The sequence below is a fragment of the Triticum dicoccoides genome, chromosome 1A (assembly GCF_002162155.2).
Source record: "Triticum dicoccoides isolate Atlit2015 ecotype Zavitan chromosome 1A, WEW_v2.0, whole genome shotgun sequence".
NCBI lineage: Eukaryota > Viridiplantae > Streptophyta > Magnoliopsida > Poales > Poaceae > Triticum > Triticum dicoccoides.
The window spans coordinates 399,521,945-399,542,393 of NC_041380.1; the positions used below are offsets into that span (position 1 = coordinate 399,521,945).

General features: G+C 46.7%; 1 protein-coding gene across 1 annotated transcript; it reads right to left on the reverse strand.

Moving 5' to 3' along the window:
* Positions 1-2,541: 2,541 nt before the first annotated feature.
* On the reverse strand, positions 2,542-7,680 carry LOC119275738 (palmitoyl-protein thioesterase 1-like). Its single transcript, XM_037556642.1, has 12 exons — positions 7,436-7,680; positions 7,250-7,334; positions 6,601-6,652; positions 6,499-6,519; positions 6,377-6,430; positions 5,989-6,039; positions 5,533-5,595; positions 4,258-4,323; positions 4,124-4,162; positions 3,830-3,952; positions 3,203-3,295; positions 2,542-3,010 (listed from the first exon to the last, which is right to left on the reverse strand). Exons 1-12 carry the CDS (start codon positions 7,539-7,541, stop codon positions 2,822-2,824), a joined length of 942 nt encoding a protein of 313 aa, XP_037412539.1. The 5' UTR covers positions 7,542-7,680; the 3' UTR covers positions 2,542-2,821.
* Between the last annotated feature and the right edge of the window lie 12,769 nt (positions 7,681-20,449).

Sequence of the window (20,449 nt, forward strand, 5' to 3'; positions counted from 1 at the left end):
GACAACGATGCTGCATTTTTGCTGCAACTGGTCTTGAGGAAGCTAGCACTGACGCTCGATTTTGTTGTAACCAGGACGACGGCGAGCGTCGTCGGCAGCGATGGCGCCTGACTTTTGCTACAACAAGATGTTTTCAAGTGTAAAATGTTGCAACCAGCGAAAACAAAAGCTGGAACGGGCATTCATGTTTGCTGGAAGCGTTTTTCGATTTTGTTTCAACCGCCTACCGGAGCTCTTGACACCCTCGCCGGCGACGCCGTAAAATATTACAACCGACCAAACAAAAGCTGGAACGGGTGTTCAATTTTGCTGGAAGCGTTTATCGATTTTGCTTTAACCAACCCCCGTAGCTCTGATTTTGTTGCAACCGGCAACCTGCAAAGCTTCCACTAGTGAGTTTTTTTTGCTTCAATGGCGACAGATGAAAGTGGCGCCCATGTTAATAGAGGAGAAGCTCGTCTTAAGGTCAAAGTTGCTCATTTGCGCTACTGAATTTATAGACAACCTTTTTCTAAGCTGGTGCCACCATTTGGACCCACTTGCTGTTTGCTGCCGCAAAAGATGATGTTTCTAAGCCGGTGCCACCATTTGGAACTAGTTGTTGTTTGCCGCTGCCCTCTCTTTTGCTTCTTCTCGTACGTGAGGGTGCACCTCACAGGGATGTTGTCATTGTGGATGCAAGACGCCTCCTCTAGTGCAGTCATCTTGACCCCTAAGTGCTTGAACCAGTTGCCGCCGCTAAGTGTCTCCTCCTCGTGGAACACGGTGCGCTCCCAGCTGTCGTCTAGGATTTCTATGGAGACGGTGATGCCCGAGGGAGAGTGTCCGGTGACCGCTAAAACGATGACATCGACGTACATGGGCACTCCCTTGTTAAAAACAGACGGACTAACCGTGACGTGCCAGACGCGGCTGCGGAAGCGAAAGGTCCGGACCAAAGTGGACCGGGTTCCGGGGGGCATCAGCGCCAGCCTCGAGTAGCCGGGGATCGCGAACAGCTCCGTGATGGATTCCGTCGGGGACGAGCGGCTGGCCATGGTCTTCCGTGATCTGCAATCGGTTACAGGAGTACTACGTAATACCAGCGTCTGTACACAGGAGTATATATATACTAAGCCTGGCGATCATTAAAAAAAAGGAAACCAGATCTAACTCTGCCCGATCGTTCGGACGGAAATCCAAGACCTATCTGTCCCCAACAAGTCTCTCGATCCAGCACGACCGTTCCTGTCTGTTTTCCGGACGGTACTGTTAGGAATCAGCCGACGTAGTATCTCACAACCAACCGTCATTAGCAAACTGACATTACCTAATCATCACGTGTTAATTCTAGCTCTATCTCTATCTCTCTTTTTTTCTGAGAGAGAGATATACCTCTATCTCTATCTCTACAACTTTAAAAATGGGAAAATATCTAAATAAACCGGATGATTTTTTCCCTGCGTAAGCCGTCTCCAACGTGCGCCACGCGTCCGATGAGCCCCAGACGCCGCTTATTTCTCTCCCTACCTTATCTCTTCCTCAGTTGCGTTGAGCCGCTCATTCCTTTCTTCCTTTTTCTTCTTCCTCCAGCACACGGCACCACACACCAGCGCCAGCGCCAGCGCCAGCGCTGTCGCTGTAGACCGGCGCCGCTATCACCTCGCGTTGCTGCACCGCTGCTACAAACCGCCGTCACCTACTGTCGTTGCACCGCGGCTGCATATGGCTGTCTCCGCTCACCTCGCGCCGCTGTAGGCTAGGCTAGGGCGAAGCTGCTGCCATGGCCGGCGGGAGCTGCGTGTAGCGGATGAAGCAGGGGGGCTCGTCGACGTTGCAATGAAGCAGCGAGAGGGCCGCCGGAGCTGCAGTGAAGCGTGGCGGCCCCTACGGTGTGCTGCTACAGGCTAGCCGACGGGTTGCAACAACTGGTGAAGCACATGGGGGCTCGCCGGAGTTGCGATGAAGCATCGGCGGGACCATCGGAGTTGCAGTGAAGCATGCGTGGCTGCAAGGAAGCGCCGCCGGAGTTGCATTGAAGCCCATCGGAGTTTCAATGAAGCACAACGTGGGCCATTGAAGCTTCGCCGGCGCTGCAATGGAGCAGCGTCGGGCGGCGGTGTTGTAATGGAGCGGCGCCGGGTGCTGCGCCGCTCAATCACTAGTGATGTTGCAACGCAGCACGTCGGTGGCGGCCACCGGAGTTGAGGGAGATGCTCTTGCTCGCGTCTCAGCGAGTGCACATGCAGTAGCACGGCCTCGTTGCCGCAACGGAATGTCAGAGACGCGGCCCATGCGGGGGTGTCAAATTGAACCGGATGACAAGAGAGGAAGACTCAAGCTGCTGGTGAAATCAAACGACAACCAGCCCCAGATCGGACGGCTAGCTACCCGGATGATTTTCTAGAAAAATCATCCGGCTGATTTGTAGCAGCCGCCTTAAAAATGAGTTAAGATTCCTTTGAGATTGGAAAAATAGACGGGGATGTAGGAACGACATTTGCATAGAAAAGGTTCAGAAAACAATGTTTCCACCATATTTTTCTTATGTTATTATTTACGTACAGAACTGATGTTATGATATTCCGTTTCCACGGTAGCTGGACCACATGCTAGGATCAAACTACCAGTCACAACATTTGCTCAAACTGATTCCATGATGACCGAAAGATGAGACCATTGCTGCAACCTCGCTAGTCTATTTACCCCGAACACAGCAACGTTATGGTTCCAGTCTGTTTCGCCAATGTATTTATAAGGTAATAATGCAGAGAGACATGGGTTGGGCTTATAAAGACCCAGAACAAGCACAATTACAGCCGCAAGCGTGGTTTACCTATCCTCAGTATGACAAGATTCGACGAATACTCTGCTTGGATGATCCACATGACGGTGTCAAATAAGGCACTATGTACTTCTTCATGTCGCTCCTTGATATGCGGAGGTGACCTCCGGGCACCGACACAAACTTAACACGCCCAGCCTCATCCAAAGTCCTCAAGCCGATCCAGTCTTCGGTATATAGCTTTGTCTACACACAAGGCATTTTCTTAGCAGTCAGACACAAATGATATTAACCATACGAAATCGCCAGAAATTTCTTATGGCCCCCAATTTATGCACTACAAATCTGAAGTTGCTTTTCAAGGAGTTGATACGATGCGAAGAATAATGAAGTACTTTTCGGTACAAAGAACGATGCAATTTGGAAGAAGCACAGTACCTCTTGAGGAGGAAGCACTGGATTAAAGGCGCCATCAGGATAATAACCAAACCATGCCGTTTCGCGAGGTATCAGGACTGCATCGTCCTCAAACTGTTTAGCAGTTTGGAAAGGCAAAGCGTCAGCTCCTCAGCAGACAAAGTATCTCACAATGTGGAATGCACAAGACAAAGAGGGCAATCTGAGGCAGTAGATTTTTGAGCTACCATTTTGTTATATCATGTACTATCATTGTTGAGTATTGATTATATGTTCAACTCTTGTTTTGCATATTGAATATCACCAAGAGCAGTTTTATTTACTGATTATTCCCTATAGAGTACAACGAGTGGGGTACAATAGTGCCCAATATCAAATAACAAAAATGAAATTGACTAAGAACCTAGTTCTGCTCTGATCCCTACCACATACTTCCTCTCTTACAAATGAAATTTAAGTTGTAGCTCTGTCCTAAGTTAAACTGTTGTGTTTGACCTAGTCTAGATATTAGCACATTCTCTGTAGACTTGGTCAATATAGAGAAGTTTGACTTGGGACAAAGCTAGAGCTCCAATTAATTTGGAATGTAGGGACTACCCTTGAGTGTAAGTGGGCAAAACAAGAATAGTATATGTTTGCTCAACATACCATGATCAGTACCAAGTTCTCCAAGCTGCTAAATCTTTCTTTATATGTAATGTTTCTTTCACTTGGTATCTCATTATTAAGCTTCGGAAGAAATTTGCAACCCTTCAAATAATCTGTCATATCCTGAAAAAGAAAGGGAGATTGGTTGTCATTTAGCAGATCATAGGATAGAAGTATTCATTGAAGGTATCATTTAGGATCACAGAACACAGCTGTACAAGTAAATAGGTTGAATTCAAACAGTGATCCTGATGGCCAGGATATGCAAGTACGAATATAGCATAAAGAACTCACAGTGGGAATCTTTAGGTAACCGCTAGGGGCAAGATGTGCCTGTAATTTTACCAACCTCAAGTTATTCAGAGAAACATTATGTGTCATGTCTAATAATGATAACTGTGACCAAATAACAGACACCACATACTAACCTGCACATAGTTTGAATATATCTCCAGTTGAATCAGCACATCAACAAGAACGCAAAGAAAACCAGACTGCAAAGAGAAAATATTTAATAGGACAGTAACAATAGGTGGAAACTGTACAAATCAATATCATTACCCAAAGTATTCAAGTTCCTTGTACAGCTAAATACTCCCTCCGTCCCGAAATAAGTGTCTCAACTCTAGTACAACTTTGTACTAAAGTTAGTACAAAGTTGCGACACTTATTTTGGGACGGAGGGAGTATAATACTAGAAAACATGAGTTTAGCAGCAACAACATTAATGAAAGATTTACATGATTATACTTTATGCAAAAATGATTGGAGGTATGTATGTTCCCACACACAGACAAAACAGCGGGACACTGTGAAAGCAACATAAGTTTACAATCTACAGATTTTCTTTTCATTCCATTGCTAACCTGTTGACCAAGAATTGAGGATATACAGTGCTGTTTGCTCTAGTGACTCACGCCAAACTAGCTTAACCTACAATGGTTTGGTTGCTTTTGCTTCTACAGCATTGGAATATAAATTTTGGCCAATTTGATACCATGAGAAAATGATCTTGTTGTGGGGTAACATTGCCTCATCTTTTCATAATTTGTAACTCACATGAACCAATAGGGTAGATGACATTAAACATCTAGTGCACTCAGATACAAGTGCAGATGGTTACATGCATTAAGTGAAAGAGGAAGTGTTTGCTTGTACTCTACATGCAAGTAGCTCCATTGAGATCTATACCAGCAAATTGACAATTTAGACAACTGTAGCGAAATGTTAAGACTTGATAGTCATGGAGAAGGAAGACTAAATCATAAAAAGTGAGCACGCACATGATTAGGAAAAAAAAATGAGGTAGACCAACAAAATTTCATGGCATTCAAGTAACATAGGTTCTGGTTTGCAAATACTGTTCATTACGTTCTTTTTTCAAATAACTTTTCCCATTGAATGTGTATACTGAATGAAGATTTCTTTCCTGGGAGGGGGGACTATGCGGAAAACTTGGCACTAGCTTTTATCGCACTTTAGCATATTCTATTACATGGAGCTAAATCAACATCTATCTTGGATGAAAGAGAATAATCCATCCAAATGGATGAGGTGTCTACCAGTAGTCAGTAGCTATCTAGAAAGTCGTAAGTGCTTGTTTATTACTAGTATTAATCCATCGGTAAGCTTACACCACAAAGCAAGCTTACTCTTTAAATAGACTGATAAAAGATAACTAGGAAAGGACAGAGTAAGCTTACACCACAAAGTGGCACTGAAGCAGTACCAGCGTGAGGACCCCCAATTGAGATGAAATTCTTTACCTGTTACAATAAATAAAGATATATAGTTCCCCCAGAAGAAGTGAAGACAATATCATATAAACTATAAGGGATACAGTACAGGAAAAGCCCTAATCATCACTCAGAGTAACAAAAATAATGTTTTGAAAGAAGTCTCACAGCACTACTGATACGCATACTCATGAAGTGAAGCACCTAATCAAAACATTAAGCATCACCATTTGTTATACAATAGATGGATATACTTAACAAAATTACAAATGTTCTTCAGTATTCCTATCATCATGATCTTCTATCACCATCATAACATGTGTGGGCGCTGGCCAAAATGTTAACTTTGTTATTTAGTGGACCAAATTAGGTGAGCTTTACACTGTTATTATTGCATAAAGGCAAGCAAATAAATTCGCTCACCGGTGGCCCACCGTCGCAGTACTCAATTACTGCCCGCCCAATTAAGTTCCCCTGAAAGGTAAGAGATGGCTTAGCACAGGAGGGGAACTCTTTAACTCAGAGTAACTGATTTTTGTGAAAGTACATGGCAACTATCGGTAAAATCTCTCTAAATCAAGAGCCAGTAAGAATTTATCACAGAACATCCCAAATTCACGGGTAGTCAATTGGCACTAATTTGGACATCACCAGACTTCATAATTACTTAGCTTCAGAAAGGCATTTGGATTATAAAAATCAGAAACGACAAGCACAGTAATACTAAAAAGTATAGCACAAAAAATATATGCACATTATGACACTGTATTCTTGCCCTGAACCCAATTATAGCACATCAGCATGAACACACCTGAGAAAGGCCAATTATGCTGTAACCTTCACGAAGTTCTTCCATTTCCTTTACCTGGAAAACCAATTCCATGACGGCTCTGGATACTATACAGAAAAGCAGTACCGAAGATTCTGTATCACCTTCTTGCAAACCACATTTGCCTGTAGATGACCTTGTGATCTTAGAAACTTTTACAAGGAACGGTTTATTTAGTTAAAGAAAATAAAGAGTAAAAACCCAACCTGATCTTGAAGTGGCATTAACCAAGAATCCCATGATCCTCTCCCAATTTCCCTGTACAGGAAGAACATGTTTAAATTCCAACAATAAACTCGACAACAACTGCCGTGAGCTAAATTATTAATATTCAAATAAATTAATGGCACTGAGAGCTAGCGGCGATATCTCGTGGCAGAAGCTGGGTACATAGATTGCTCAGGCTCTTAATTTCTGAAGCTACACTCAGATATTCAGACAAGAGACGCCTAATTAGATTAATATTACTAATCTGGGAATCCATATTTATTGACATTCACATGGAAACAAAAATAATATTTTACGCTGTATAATATAACACAGATCATAAGATTTAACTCACATAAGTTTTACACCACATATTATCGGAGGTGGGATGTCGCAACATCCACACACAAACAGTACATATTCGTTGCTTAACACGCAGACAACACACCAAACAAAAAATTCGACAGAGTACAAATCAGCAAGCCCAACACAAAGGTTCACAGACCGACATTTGCTTATAGCTATAATCAGCATAACTGCATGACGGTAGAGAATACTTCTACGCGCTGTAATCAACATAACCGCGCACACGGACAACAAAAACAATCCGCGAGAAAAAGAGGAAGCGAGAAGGGGAGACGCCATTACATGCAGTATCCCTTGGATCCCGACCACTCCGCGAGCTCATCGGTGAAGGAGGCGATCCCGTCGTTCCCGCACTGGTCCCCGATCCCTGCGCCCGAGCACAGCCAGCCAGCCAAAGCCTCAAGACGAAACCCTAACGCCAAACAGACCCCGAATCGATACGAGGATGGGGGAGCCCGGAACCCTAACCGTGCAGGACGATGAAGGGCACCGTGGAGGCCACCGGCGCGAGCGCCGCGGAGGCGGCGACGACGAGGACCAGCAGGAGGGACGCGGCGGGGGACGGCGCGGCCATCGGCTTCCGGTCGGGGATCGAGGGTTAGGGCTTCGCACTCTCTCGCAGCGCTCCCGCACGGACTCACCCTCGTCGGCCCGCGGGGAGTGTGCGGCCGCGGCGGAGAAATGGTGAACTGGGCGGGGGGGAGAAGTGGGAGGACTAGGAAGGGCAGTTGTGGGTGAACTCGCTGCGCGGGGCCCCCGTGTCAGAGAGATTTGGTGCGACCGTTGAGAGCTCCGTCCCTCGGCTCGACGCAGGGCCGCAGACAAGTGGGCCCATGAATAACGACCCCGCCGGTATTTCTTTCTTCATTTTACGAAAGATTCGGTAGGGTTGTTGCCGCGTTGCCGGTGGTTGTGTTTATCGCACGGATAATGACATGCCGGACCCACGTTAGGAAGGGCCCTCAAACCAGTGGCATCGCTTCTAAGCTGTCATAGTCCCACCCGAAGGCTAAAGCTATTGCTTTTGCTTCCAAGGAAGAAATGGGAGCTCTTGCTTTATCTTGAACCAAATTGAGCAATTGATTTCTTTTCTTTCTTTGCAAGTGAATACTTGTAGATATACGCTTCTATGTTGCTTACTTTTTCCTAGAGAAGAATGTTGTTGCTTGGGTGGCAGAACTTTCCCTTTGGGGCCTCTTGATTGATAGGAATTGGAGGTATACCTTCACCCATATGGTTGAAGGAACGGAGTAGGGAAAACTATAAAAATGAGAACTCATACGGTTTTTTCTGTGAGAAAAATTCTAATTTATTTATCTTCAATCATAGTAGTACAACGAACACTAGAAATAATAAAAATTACATCCAAATCCGTAAACCACCTAGCGACGGCTACAATCACTCAAGCGAGCTGAATGCGTACCGTTGTCATCGCCCCTCCATTGCCGAAGCCGAGCAAACCTTGTTGTAGCAGACAGTCGAAAGATCGTCGTGCTAAGGTACCATAGAATCAACGCATCATAAACAGCAACTGCGCCGATGAAGGGTGTAGATCAGAAGGATCCAACATAAAGACACAGGAACACGGACGAACGACGAACAGATCCGAGCAAATTCACCAAAGACAGATCCATCAAAAACACATCTCCACACGCCCACCGACGATGCTAGACGCATCACGGGAACGGGGGCTAGGCGAGGAGACCTTTGTTCCATCTTCAGGGAGTCGCCGCCGTCTCGCCTTTCTGAATAGGACACAAACTCTAACAAAACTCCAAAAAATATCTAAAAATGGAGCCTTCCCACTGGCAAGGGCTGAGATCCACTCCGCCTCCATGGCCCTAAGGCCATCGGAGACGGGGTGAACCGGCGACGGCGCCGGCGGGAGGCAAGAGAAACCCTAGCTTTTTTGAAAAAGAAAGAAGAAAAAGACGTTATGGGGAATTCATATGTTCATCTCAATTCAAAAAGAAAAATGTAGGAATTTTACATTTCAACTGGGCTTTGCAAGGAGATAATGTAAGACACCTATATATATGTCTCATGTGGTGGCCGCATATATACTTTCTGTAATAAGTTTGTCTACTGTACAGACTTCAAGCAGTGTGCCTTGATGTCTACTACACAACCTTCTTCTTGTAGACGTTGTTGGGCCTCCAAGTTCAGAGGTTTGTAGGACAGTAGCAAATTTCTCTCAAGTAGATGACCAAAGGTTTATCAATCCGTGGGAGGCGTAGGATGAAGATGGTCTCTCTCAAACAACCCTGCAACCAAATAATAAATTGTATAGATGCACTAGTTCGGCGAAGAGATGGTGATACAAGTGCAATATGGATGGGAGATAAAGGTTTTTGTAATTTGAAAATATAAAAACAGTAAGGTAACTAATGATAAAAATGGGCGAAAACGGTATTGCAATGCGTTGAAACAAGACATAAGGTTCATACTTTCACTAGTCCAAGTTCTCTCAACAATAATAACATAATTGGATCATATAACAATCCCTCAACATGCAACAACGAGTCACTCCAAAGTTACTAATAGCGAAGAACAAACAAAGAGATTATTATAGGGTACGAAACCACCTTAAAGTTATCATTTCTGATCGATCTATTCAAGAGTTCGTAGTAAAATAACACGAAGCTATTATTTCCGTTCAATCTATCCTAGAGTTCATACTAGAATAACACCTTAAGACACAAATCAACCAAAACCCTAATGTCACCTAGATACTCCAATGTCACCTCAAGTATCCGTGGTTATGATTATACGATATGCTTCACACAATCTCAGATTCATCTATTCAACCAACACAAAGAATTTGAAAGAGTGTCCCAAAGTTTCTACCGGAGAGTCAAGACAAAAATGTGTGCCAACCCCTATGCATAAGTTCACGAGGTCACGGAACTCGCAAGTTGATCACCAAAATATACATCAAGTGGATCACGTGATATCCCATTGTCACCATAGATAAGCACATGCAAGACATACATCAAGTGTTCTCAAATCTTTAAAGACCCAATCCAATAAGATAACTTCAAAGGAAAAACTCAATCCATTACAAGAGAGTAGAGGGGGAGAAACATCATAAGATCCAACTATAATAGCAAAGCTCGCGATACATCAAGATCGTACCGAATCAACAAACACGAGAGAGAGAAAGAGAGAGAGATCAAACACATAGCTACTGATACATACCCTCAGCCCCGAGGGTGAACTACTCCCTCCTCGTCATGGAGAGCGTCAGGATGATGAAGATGGCCACCGGAGAGGGATTCCCCCCTCTGACAGGGTGCCGGAACGGGTCTAGATTGGTTTTCGGTGGCTACAGAGGCTTGCGACGGCGAAACTCCCGATCTAGATTTATTTTCGGGGGTTTCTGTATTTATAAGAATTTTTGGCGTCGGTCTCATGTCAGGGGTCTCTGAGTCGTCCACGGGGGTGGAGGGCGCGCCCTACCCCCCTAGGCTCGCCCTCCTATCTCGTGGACAGCTCGGGACTCTTTTGGCCCAATAATTTTACTCCGGGGGCTTCTTTTGGTCCATAAAAAATCATCAAAAATTGGCACGTCAATTGGACTCCGTTTGGTATTCCTTTTTTGTAAAACTCAAACACAAGGAAAAAACATAAACTGGCACTGTCACTTGACTCTAGGTTAATAGGTTAGTCCCAAAAATCATATAAAATAGCATATAAATGCATATACAACATCCTAGATGGATAATATAGTAGCATGGATCAATCAGAAATTATAGATATGTTGAAGACGTATCAAGCATCCCCAAGATTAATTCCTGCTCGTCCTCGAGTAGGTAAATGATAAAAACGGAATTTTTGATGTGGAATGCTACCTAACATATTTATCCATGTAATTCTCTTTATTATGGCAAGAATATTCAGATCCGAAAGATTCAAGACAAATGTTTAATATTGACATAAAAATAATAATACTTCAAGCATACTAACAAAGTAATCATGTCTTCTCAAAATAACATGGCCAAAGAAAGCTATCCCTACAAAATCATATAGTCTGACTATGTTATATCTTCATCACACAAAATATTTAAATCATGCAAAACGCCGATGACAAGCCAAGCAATTGTTTCATACTTTTGATGTTCTCAAACTTTTTCAATCTTCACGCAATACTTGAGCGTGAGCCATGGACATAGCACTATAGGTGGAATAGAATGATGGTTGTGGAGAAGACAAAAAGGAGAAGATAGTCTCACATCAACTAGGCGTATCAACGGGCTATGGGGATGTCCATCAATAGATATTAATGTGAGTGAGTAGGGATTGCCATGCAACAGATGCACTAGAGCTATAAGTGTATGAAAACACAAAAAGAAACTAAGTGGGTGTGCATACAACTCGCTTGCTCACGAATACCTAGGGCATTTTGAGGAAGCCCATCATTGAAATATACAAGCCAAGTTCTATAATGAAAGATTCCCACTAATATATGAAAGTGACAACATTGGAGACTCTCTATCATGAAGATCATGTTGCTACTTTGAAGCACAAGTGTGGTAAAAGGATAGTAGCATTGCCCCTTCTCTCTTTTTCTCTCATTTTTTGGGCCTTCTCTCTTTTTTTATGGCTTCTTTTTTCTCTTTTTTTTTATTTTTCGTCCGGAGTCTCATCCCGACTTGTGGGGGAATCATAGTCTCCATCATCCTTTCCTCACATGGGACAATGCTCTAATAATGATGATCATCACACTTTTATTTACTTACAACTCAAGAATTACAACTCGATACTTAGAACAAAATATGATTGTCGTGGTTCTAAGCCTGATAGTAGAATAGGGGGGTAGGAATGTAGAGGCAAGATCCTAGCTATGGAGGAGCTGTACACGCGAGTTTTACGAGTTCAGGCCCTTCTCGGAGAAAGTAACAGCCCTACGTCTCGGAGCCCGGAGGCGGTCGACTGGATATACGCGTGTGAATTACAAAAGGTGCGAACCCTTGCCCCAGAGGAGAGGGGTGGCTTATATAGAGTGCGCCAGGACCCCAGCTCCCCTCCGTTACACAGGGTTCAATGTTCATAAAGGAGGAGCGTTACTGGTAACGTCTGGAGTAAAGTGCTATAGATGTCCATAAAGTTATGACTTAAATCTCGACCGTTGCGGAGTGAGTGTCTTCACATCTTCTGACGGTCGAATGGTTGTTCGCATGGTCGAGTGTCTTCAAGGCTGTCGAGTGGGACATAACTTCATGGTCGAGTGGATGATAATTTCTCTCCGACTGCTTCTGGTTCTTTTAGGGATGTCCTTGGGGAGGGCATCTTGGACAGATCCATGACCCTATCCTAGGTACATAGCTTCGTCATTAGCCCCCGAATGGATCAGGGTTTGAGTGGGGAAGGAGTTGAGAACACTTCCGACTCATTCTTCGTGCTATGAGTATAACTTGTTCTGGAGCCATGAACTGAGGAGACAACGTCAACTTCTTCTTCAGTCGCCTTGGTCCATTCTTGGGTTTTGTCGAGTGAATTTTCACGGTAGAATTCTGAATGATAATGTAGAGGATGCTTTTAGTCTGACAAGTTGCTCTGCTCTCCGCAGATTTCGCGGGATTCGAATTTCGGGAAGCGCGCCAGACAGGCGGGGCCGTGGTAATCGGGACGGATTAGGCAAGTCTCCTCGATCTCCGTGCCACCTTTTTCGCCACGTACTGCGCGCGCGACTGTTGCATAATTTGTTTAGATCGTCTGGGCCTACCAGTCAGTCACTCAGGGAACGACCTTATAAAAAGGCACCGGACCGGGTCTCTGCCCCGTGCGCTCCCATTCTCTTTTCTTCTTCCTTCGACCTCTCTGCCACACTCGCTTCTGCTCTCGTCGCCGAACCCTCGCTCGAATTTGATCCGCTGCCATGGGAAAAGAGAAGACGGTGGCGCCGGAGCGCACGAAGAAGGCGACCGCAAAGGCGAAGGGAAAGCGGACCAGCCGGGGCGGATCCTCGTCGAGATCCGGCCTGTCGCCGGGCTGGATCCAGGGTGATTGGATCCGCTCGACGATCAGCCAGGACAACCTCGATGACCTGGTGGAGGGGGGACTGATCCCTCACAAGTCGGCGCGGCTCCCGGGGAACGAGACCGAACCGCAGCCAAGGGAGGGTGAGTGCGTTCTCCTCGCCACCCACGTCGATCGCGGATTTTCTCTGCCTCCCCATCCTTTCTTTCGGGCCTTTTTGAATTTCTTTGGGGCTCAGCTCCACCACTTCACTCCAAACACCATAGTCTATCTGGCTACTTTCGTGTCAATGTGTGAAAATTTCTTGGGCTGTCGACTGCACTGGGGTCTTCTCAAACACATCTTCACCTGCCGCTCCCAGTCGGTCAAAAAGGCCAATCCAAGTGATGAGAGGACGCACGTGATCCAGATGTGCGAGGGCCTGGGGATCTAGATGAGGAACAAGAGCACCTTCCCAGCAATGATCCTTCCCGACTCGGTCCGGGGCTGGCAGTCGACTTGGTTTTACTGTAAGGACCAGTCGACCCCGGGTCGGTTGACTGGACTTCCTCCATTTTCTCTGGCTCGAGTGGAGAAGCCCTCCTCCCGGAAGGTGGTCCCAGAAGAGAAGGCGCAGGTCAAGGTGCTGGTCGAGCGGGTCGTCCAACTCGTCCACGACGGGGTGACTAGAATGGACCTACTGGAGGTCTTTCTCGGTCGACGCATCCAACCGCTTCAGCCCCGTGACCATCTGATGTGGATGTACTCCGAACTCGAGGACTCCACTCGGATCCACCCGGAGGACGTCAGCGAGGACATCTTAGAAGTGGCTGATGGGAATCACCAGCAACAAAGACAACCCCCGGGGGTCTAGGAGGGTGATTCCATTCGACCACTCACGCCAGCCGGAGCAGGTATGATTCTGTTTTACCAAGTATCCTTCTGATTCACTGTGTGACACCTTGTTGATGGTCGACTGAATTTCTTTTGATCGTTGTCTTTTCAGGCCCTTATTGACATGTACTCGATGCCCAATGGAGTGCAGGAGCAAGACATTGAGGAATGAGCGAGAGGGGGCGAGAGCGGAGAGTGGCGCTCGGATGCCGAGGAGGACGAGGAGAGCGAAGAATCGACTGATGACGAAGAGTTCTACTCGCCTCCTCACGGGAAGAGGAGATCCAAACACGCTCACGACCCGGCGAGCACTCCAGACCTGGTGACTGCGCCGACTGGGCAGTCTTCAAAGCGCCCCAAGACGTCCTCCCCAGCGCTGATTGAGAAGGCTCCGAAGCAGCCCAAGGTTGTGCCGCCTCCAGCGCCAGGAGCACCAAAAGCCACCTCCTCCAAATTGCCAAAAGCTCTGCCCAGGATCAAAGTGACCATCCCTACCATCTCCGGGTAATCATCTGACTTGTTCTTTTCGTCGACTCGAGCAACAGAACATAACCGACTGGGTGCGGGTCTTTGCAGTGCTGCTACATCAAGAACCTCTTCTCTCCAATATCGAGACGAGGAGATGGAAGATGCAGTCACCTCCAACCCAGGTAAAAACTCTTATGATCTTGCTCTTGACTGCTCGGTCGATTGAATTCTGGCGGTTTTCTTTAGAGTCGACTGATCTTCTCCGCAGCTCCGCTCAACGTCATCGATCTCCCAGATGACGATGAAGATGTGGCTCCTAGGCCCAGGAAGAATAAAAAGGCGACGGCTGGTAAGGCATCTCAGCAGGGACCAACGACAACACCAACCGTTTATCAATCCGAAGACGCGGGCGGGGCCTCTGTAACCTTCGTTGTACCCTTGTCGAGTGAGCGCCCCGCACCGTCGACTATTCCGGTGATTCCTTCAGTCGTCCCATCTCACGCCTCGGAGGTCCAAGCTGCTGCACCTGGGTCGTCTGCTCTCTTCTTCACCAGCTACCCCGTTCTGGACAACCAGTCGGAAGCAGCCGCGGAAGCCATCCAACAGGCTGACGTGATGATTGAGCGGATGAAGACGGTGCATGAGAATAGCCAGGCTGCCTACGACGCCAGCGCTGCTCTCCGGGCCAATGTCTAGGTAAGTAGACTTTTCGACTATCCTTGTTCTATCAGGATATGCTACCCGAAAATTTTTCTTCTATACAATCTCCTGTTGTTTGTGTCGAGTCAGTGCACCCACTGGGTGTTTTGTTGTCTTTGGTAGTTGCATTCTTCCACTCGGTCTGTGCGAGTAGGATCTGAACCGGTGGGGGCACGCCAAGTGCACCCACTAGGTGTAGTCCCCGAGACCGCAGTCGACTGCTGGCAGTCGACTGGGGTCTGAGTTCTGCCTTCCTTTCTTTTCTTCCACTCGACCCGGGCGGACCGGTCGAATGAGATCGGAACCGGCGGGGGCACGCCAAGTGCACCCACTGGGTGTAGTCCCCGAGACCGCAGTCGACTGCTGGCAGTCAACTGGGGTCTGAACAGTTTTTTTTACTTGACCCGGGCGGACCGGCCGAGTTGGGTCTTAATCAGCGGGGGCATGCCAAGTGCACCCGCTGGATGTAGCCCCCGAGACCGCAGTCGACTATGTGCAGTCGGCTGGGGTCTAAGCGAACCTCTTTAAGTTTTATCCACTCGAAAGTGAACAACCTTTGATCTCGTCGATTAACACGTCTTTTGCCTTCTGCGAAAGTCTTGTACTCTCATTTCCAAGTTTGCTGAGCTTGAGGAGAAGCAGAGGCAACTCAACCATGACTTGGATTTGGCTCAGCAGAATCTGAAGAAAGCTCAAGACGAAGCTGCTGGTATGGAAGGTAACTGCCTGTCGACTGTCTTTTTTTAAAACATTTCTTCAAGCTCCTGACTGATCCGATTGCTTCTTTTGCAGAGAAAATGAAGTTGGCTCTAGAGAAGAAGGACTCGGACCTCGCCACTGCACAGAAGGAAGCCCAAGATAAAACTGCCCTCGCAGACTAGAAACTGGCTTCAGTTGAAGCACTGGAAGGGGAGGTGACCAAGCTGAAGTCCTGTCTCAACGAGTCTAACCGAGAGGTGACTCGTCTGAAGAAGGACAAAATCACCCTGAACGAAAAGCTGGAGTCTGCGGTCCACAAGAGGAATGACACGAAGGCTTATTTGAGAACTCTCGCCAAGAAGCTTTATCTTATGCTGGAAGGTATTTCTTTTAAACCAACTGTGTTGATGCTTGCGAACGGATCCTATCCGGTCGACTCACTGATTTCTAGCTACAAAATTCTGCCAAGACTTTGACGAGGAAACTGGAAAGGTCGAGACGGGTCTGGATCCTATTGCTTCTCTAGTTTGCGATGAAACTACAATGAACGTGCTCCGACTGGAGTCTCGTGTCGCCAGCGTCACAAGCTACCTCACGCGCCTGAAGGAGGCAGTCTCACGAGTCGACTCATTGCTCTGGCCAAGGGCGACGCTTCAAAATGACCTGGAATCCCTGATGGCTCGACTCAACGAGATCCCTGTCCGAGTGCAGGAATGGAAGAAGTCCTCCGCCCAGTGTGGTGCTGACGTGGCGCTGTCCTTGGTGCGAGTCCACTGCAAGGAAGCTCGTGAAGACAAGCTGGCGGCGATCAAGGTCGCTAACACCAAAAAGCATGACTTCCAATCCTTCATGGAGACTTTCATCGTTGTTGCCACTCGGATCACGTATGGGATCGACCTGGACGAATTCATCGAGCCTGCCAGCCCTCCTCCTACCGAGTGAACAAACTTATGAGACTTGAATCTGCTTTAAATTTGCCTCGGAATGCCGAGTGGTTGCTATAACCGTTAAACTCCTTCGGGCATGATGCTCGAATACTTTTGGCTTGCTGCTTGGAACCTTAGGATTTATCCGAATTTGGTTTATTTCTGAATATGCTTGCGTTTTGCCTTCAAGTGGACTTTGTTCTCTGCTCGGAATAGTCTTTGTGCTGGAGATGCAGCTCTGAGGTGGGGACCCCAGTCGACCTGCGCTTCGTCGCCCTTGCGGATAGGGATGAAGCGAACGTTGCGCTTGTGGCGTAGCTGTAACGCCCTCGATGCGGCTATATCTCCCACGTGTCAAAACACGACTTAGAGGCATAACCGCATTGAGAGCAATGTCGCAAGTGAGGTAATCTTCACACAACCCATGTAATACATAAGGGAAAGAGATACATAGTTGGCTTACAATCGCCACTTCACACAATTACATGAATAAAGCATTACATCAATTAGATACAATCAAGGTCCGACTACAGAACCAAAATAAAAGAAGACTACCCCAAATGCTACACAGATCCCCGATCGTCCCGACTGGGCTCCACTACTGATCAACTAGAATGAAACAACACAAAGGACAAGATCTTCATCGATCTCCTCCTGAGCTTGGTTGCGTCATCTGCACGGACTCATCGGCACCTGCAAACTGGTTTTGGAAGTATCTGTGAGTCACGGGGACTCAGCAATCTCACACCCTCGCGATCAAGACTATTTAAGCTTATGGGTAAGGTAAAGGTATGAGGTGGAGCTGCAGCAAGCGACTAGCATATATGGTGGCTAACCTATTCGCAAAAGAGAGCGAGAAGAGAAGGCAAAAGCACGGTCGAACAACTATGATCAAGAAGTGATCCTAGAAACAACCTACGTCAAACATAACTCCAACACCGTGTTCACTTCCCGGACCCCGCCGAGAAGAGACCATCACGGTAACACACGCGGTTGACGTATTTTAAATTAAGGTCAACTTCAGGTTTTCTACAACCGAACATTAACAAATTCCCATCTGCCCATAACCGCGGGCACGACTTTCGAAAGTTCAAATCCCTGCAGGGGTGTCCCAACTTAGCCCATCACAAGCTCTCACGGTCAACGAAGGATACTCCTTCTTCCAAGACGATCCGATCAGGCTCGGCATCCAGGTTACAAGACATTTCGACAATGGTAAAACAAGTCCAGCAACACCGCTCGAATGTGCCGACAAATCCCGATAGGAGCAGCACATATCTCGTTCTCAGGGCACACTCAGATGAGCGCTCCATACAACTAAAACCAAACCTCGAGTTTCCCCGATGGGGCGCTGAACAGGGCTCTAGTTTGGACCAACACTCGGAGGAGCACTGGCCCAAAGGGTTTAAATAAAGATGACCCTTGAGTCTGCAGAACCCAAGGGAAAGAAAAGGCTAGGTGGCGAATGGTAAAACCAATGTTGGGCATTGCTGGAGGAGTTTTATTCAAGGCGAACTATCAAGGGGTTCCCACTATAACCCAACCACGTAAGGAACGCAAAATCCGGGAACATAACACCGATATGACGGAAACTAGGGCGGCAAGAGTGGAACAAAACACCAGGCATAAGGCCGAGCCTTCCACCCTTTACCAAGTATATAGATGCATTAATTAAATAAGTGATATTGTGATATCCCAACAAAATATTCATGTTCCAACATGGAACAAGCTCCAATCTTCACCTGCAACGAACAACGCTATAAGAGGGGCTGAGCAAAGCGGTAACATAGCCAAACAACGGTTTGCTAGGACAAAGTGGGTTAGAGGCTTGGCTCAACAATATGGGAGGCATGATAAGCAAGTGGTAGGTAATCGCAGCATAGGCATAGCAAAAGAGCGAACAACTAGCAAGCAAAGATAGAAGTGATTTCGAGGGTATGGTCATCTTGCCTGAGATCCCGCAAGGAAGAAGAACGAGTCCATAAAGAAGACAAACGGACATATACGAACGGGTCCTCACAAACGAGACGTTATCGGAACCAACCCGAAGAAGCAACACCGGAAAGAAGCACACAACATAGTAAACAAACCACACATGAACATGATATGATATGCGGGATGCGGTATGCGGTGCATATGCATGATTGGGAAAGAAATGATTGAACCTGGCCTCAACTTGGAAATCCAAGAGTGCCACTAGAAAGGTGAGGTGATTTCGGTTGAAATCGATATAAAGATCACCGGAATCGGATGCACGGTTTGGAAATGGCAAGCAAAACAAATATGGCACCGGTCTGCGATACTCAGCAAGTAGCCATCTAAAAGCATCAAGATAAATATGCTACAACACTCAAATATGACAACACAATACATGGAAGGGAACCACTCATGAAGCTTTACAAAAGATGAACACTGAACTACGGCTAATTCATCCATTAACAGGTTCAAACAAGCATGACAAAAGAGCAAATGATAACAGGTTTCAGACTTAGTGAAATTAACACAAGTCTGAAATTTATCATCAGGAAGCACAGTTTCGAGCATGAAAACTATATGCTACAGGAACATATCATGGCAAAGCAAGGCATGACATGAAGCTACTCAAAGCACTTAACAAAAGTCCCTTAGTGACCTTGAGCCAAAAGGGATCAGAAAATACAATTGCAAGCATGCGAACATAGCAAAAACATAAACATATCTCAGACTTAGTGAAAAACTGGAGCATGCAAATCAGTTAATGAGTAGGCATGTTTACGAGCTCGATGCACTCACTACAAAGCATGGCATGACAAATTAAGCATACACCCATCAAGAAGACATGTCATAGAAGTTAGACATGGCAAGAACAACAACATAGCACGCATGGATCAATAGCAACATCATCGGCAAAATCGCTAAACATGTCAATGATCTGCCAGGAACATCGATATAGCAAAAGTAGAGCTCGATTGACTCAAGCTAGGGTGCTCCATAAATGCAAACAAAGACATGGAAGGATAGAGCACCACAATTTTAACAAAACATCCTTACTGATCATCCTCAAAAGAGGCACAGATCACTAGGAAATAACATGAACATGTGGCATAACGACAAAATCAGGACAAGGACTTAGTGAAATTCTAAGTCACTGAAATCAGCTTTGCCGATTATGCTACTTTGCAAGCTTGTGCTAGTCACCACAAATATCACAAAAATACATGGTAAGCACCACTGTAAATATGGCATGGCATATAATAAAACACATGTAGAGCTCAGGATCATAGCATGCACACATTAATCATGGCAAAAATGACAAACTGCCATTTGCTGAAACAGATCTGACAAATTCATCACATAGCCCTCTTCCAACAGCATTTCGGGCATCAAGATGAGCTCAAATGAAAATGATGCAATGAGATGAAATGATGTACTCGTTGAGGCGAACATTTTAATATGCTACACGCACAAATCGGAGCTACGAATGCAGAGTTATGGCATGGCAAAGTATGCTCAAAAATTAGGGTTAGAGGGCTAAAAAAGTCAACCCGAGATCCCCAGATCCAGATCTGGATCGGGCACGGCGCGGAAAACGATGTTCACCGGAGGGCTTCGCAGGAGTCGACCGGAGAGGCGGCCGGACCCGAGGCCGGCGAGGTGCGGCGTCGACGGCCGGACGAGGGGCAGCATCGCCGGAGCGGTCGCTGGCGACGGCCGACGGGCATGGCGTGGGGCCCGACGGGGCGCCGAGGGAGTCACCGGGCGGCGGCAACCGGCGACCGGCGCGGCAAGGTGCAGCGGTGGGCGGCGCCGGCGGCGATGGCGAGGACGGCGGCGAGCGGAGGAGCGGGCGCGAGGAGTC

Excerpts from the sequence above, each read along its gene's own strand:
- LOC119275738 (XM_037556642.1), bottom strand. The coding sequence starts at position 7,541 with ATGGCCGCGCCGTCCCCCGCCGCGTCCCTCCTGCTGGTCCTCGTCGTC. Across the intron at positions 6,040-6,376 it reads GCATAATTGGCCTTTCTCAG|GGGAACTTAATTGGGCGGGC; the intron begins GTGTGTTCATGC and ends CTTACCTTTCAG. Across the intron at positions 4,324-5,532 it reads CTTCAGTGCCACTTTGTGGT|TCTGGTTTTCTTTGCGTTCT; the intron begins GTAAGCTTACTC and ends TTCTCTTTGCAG.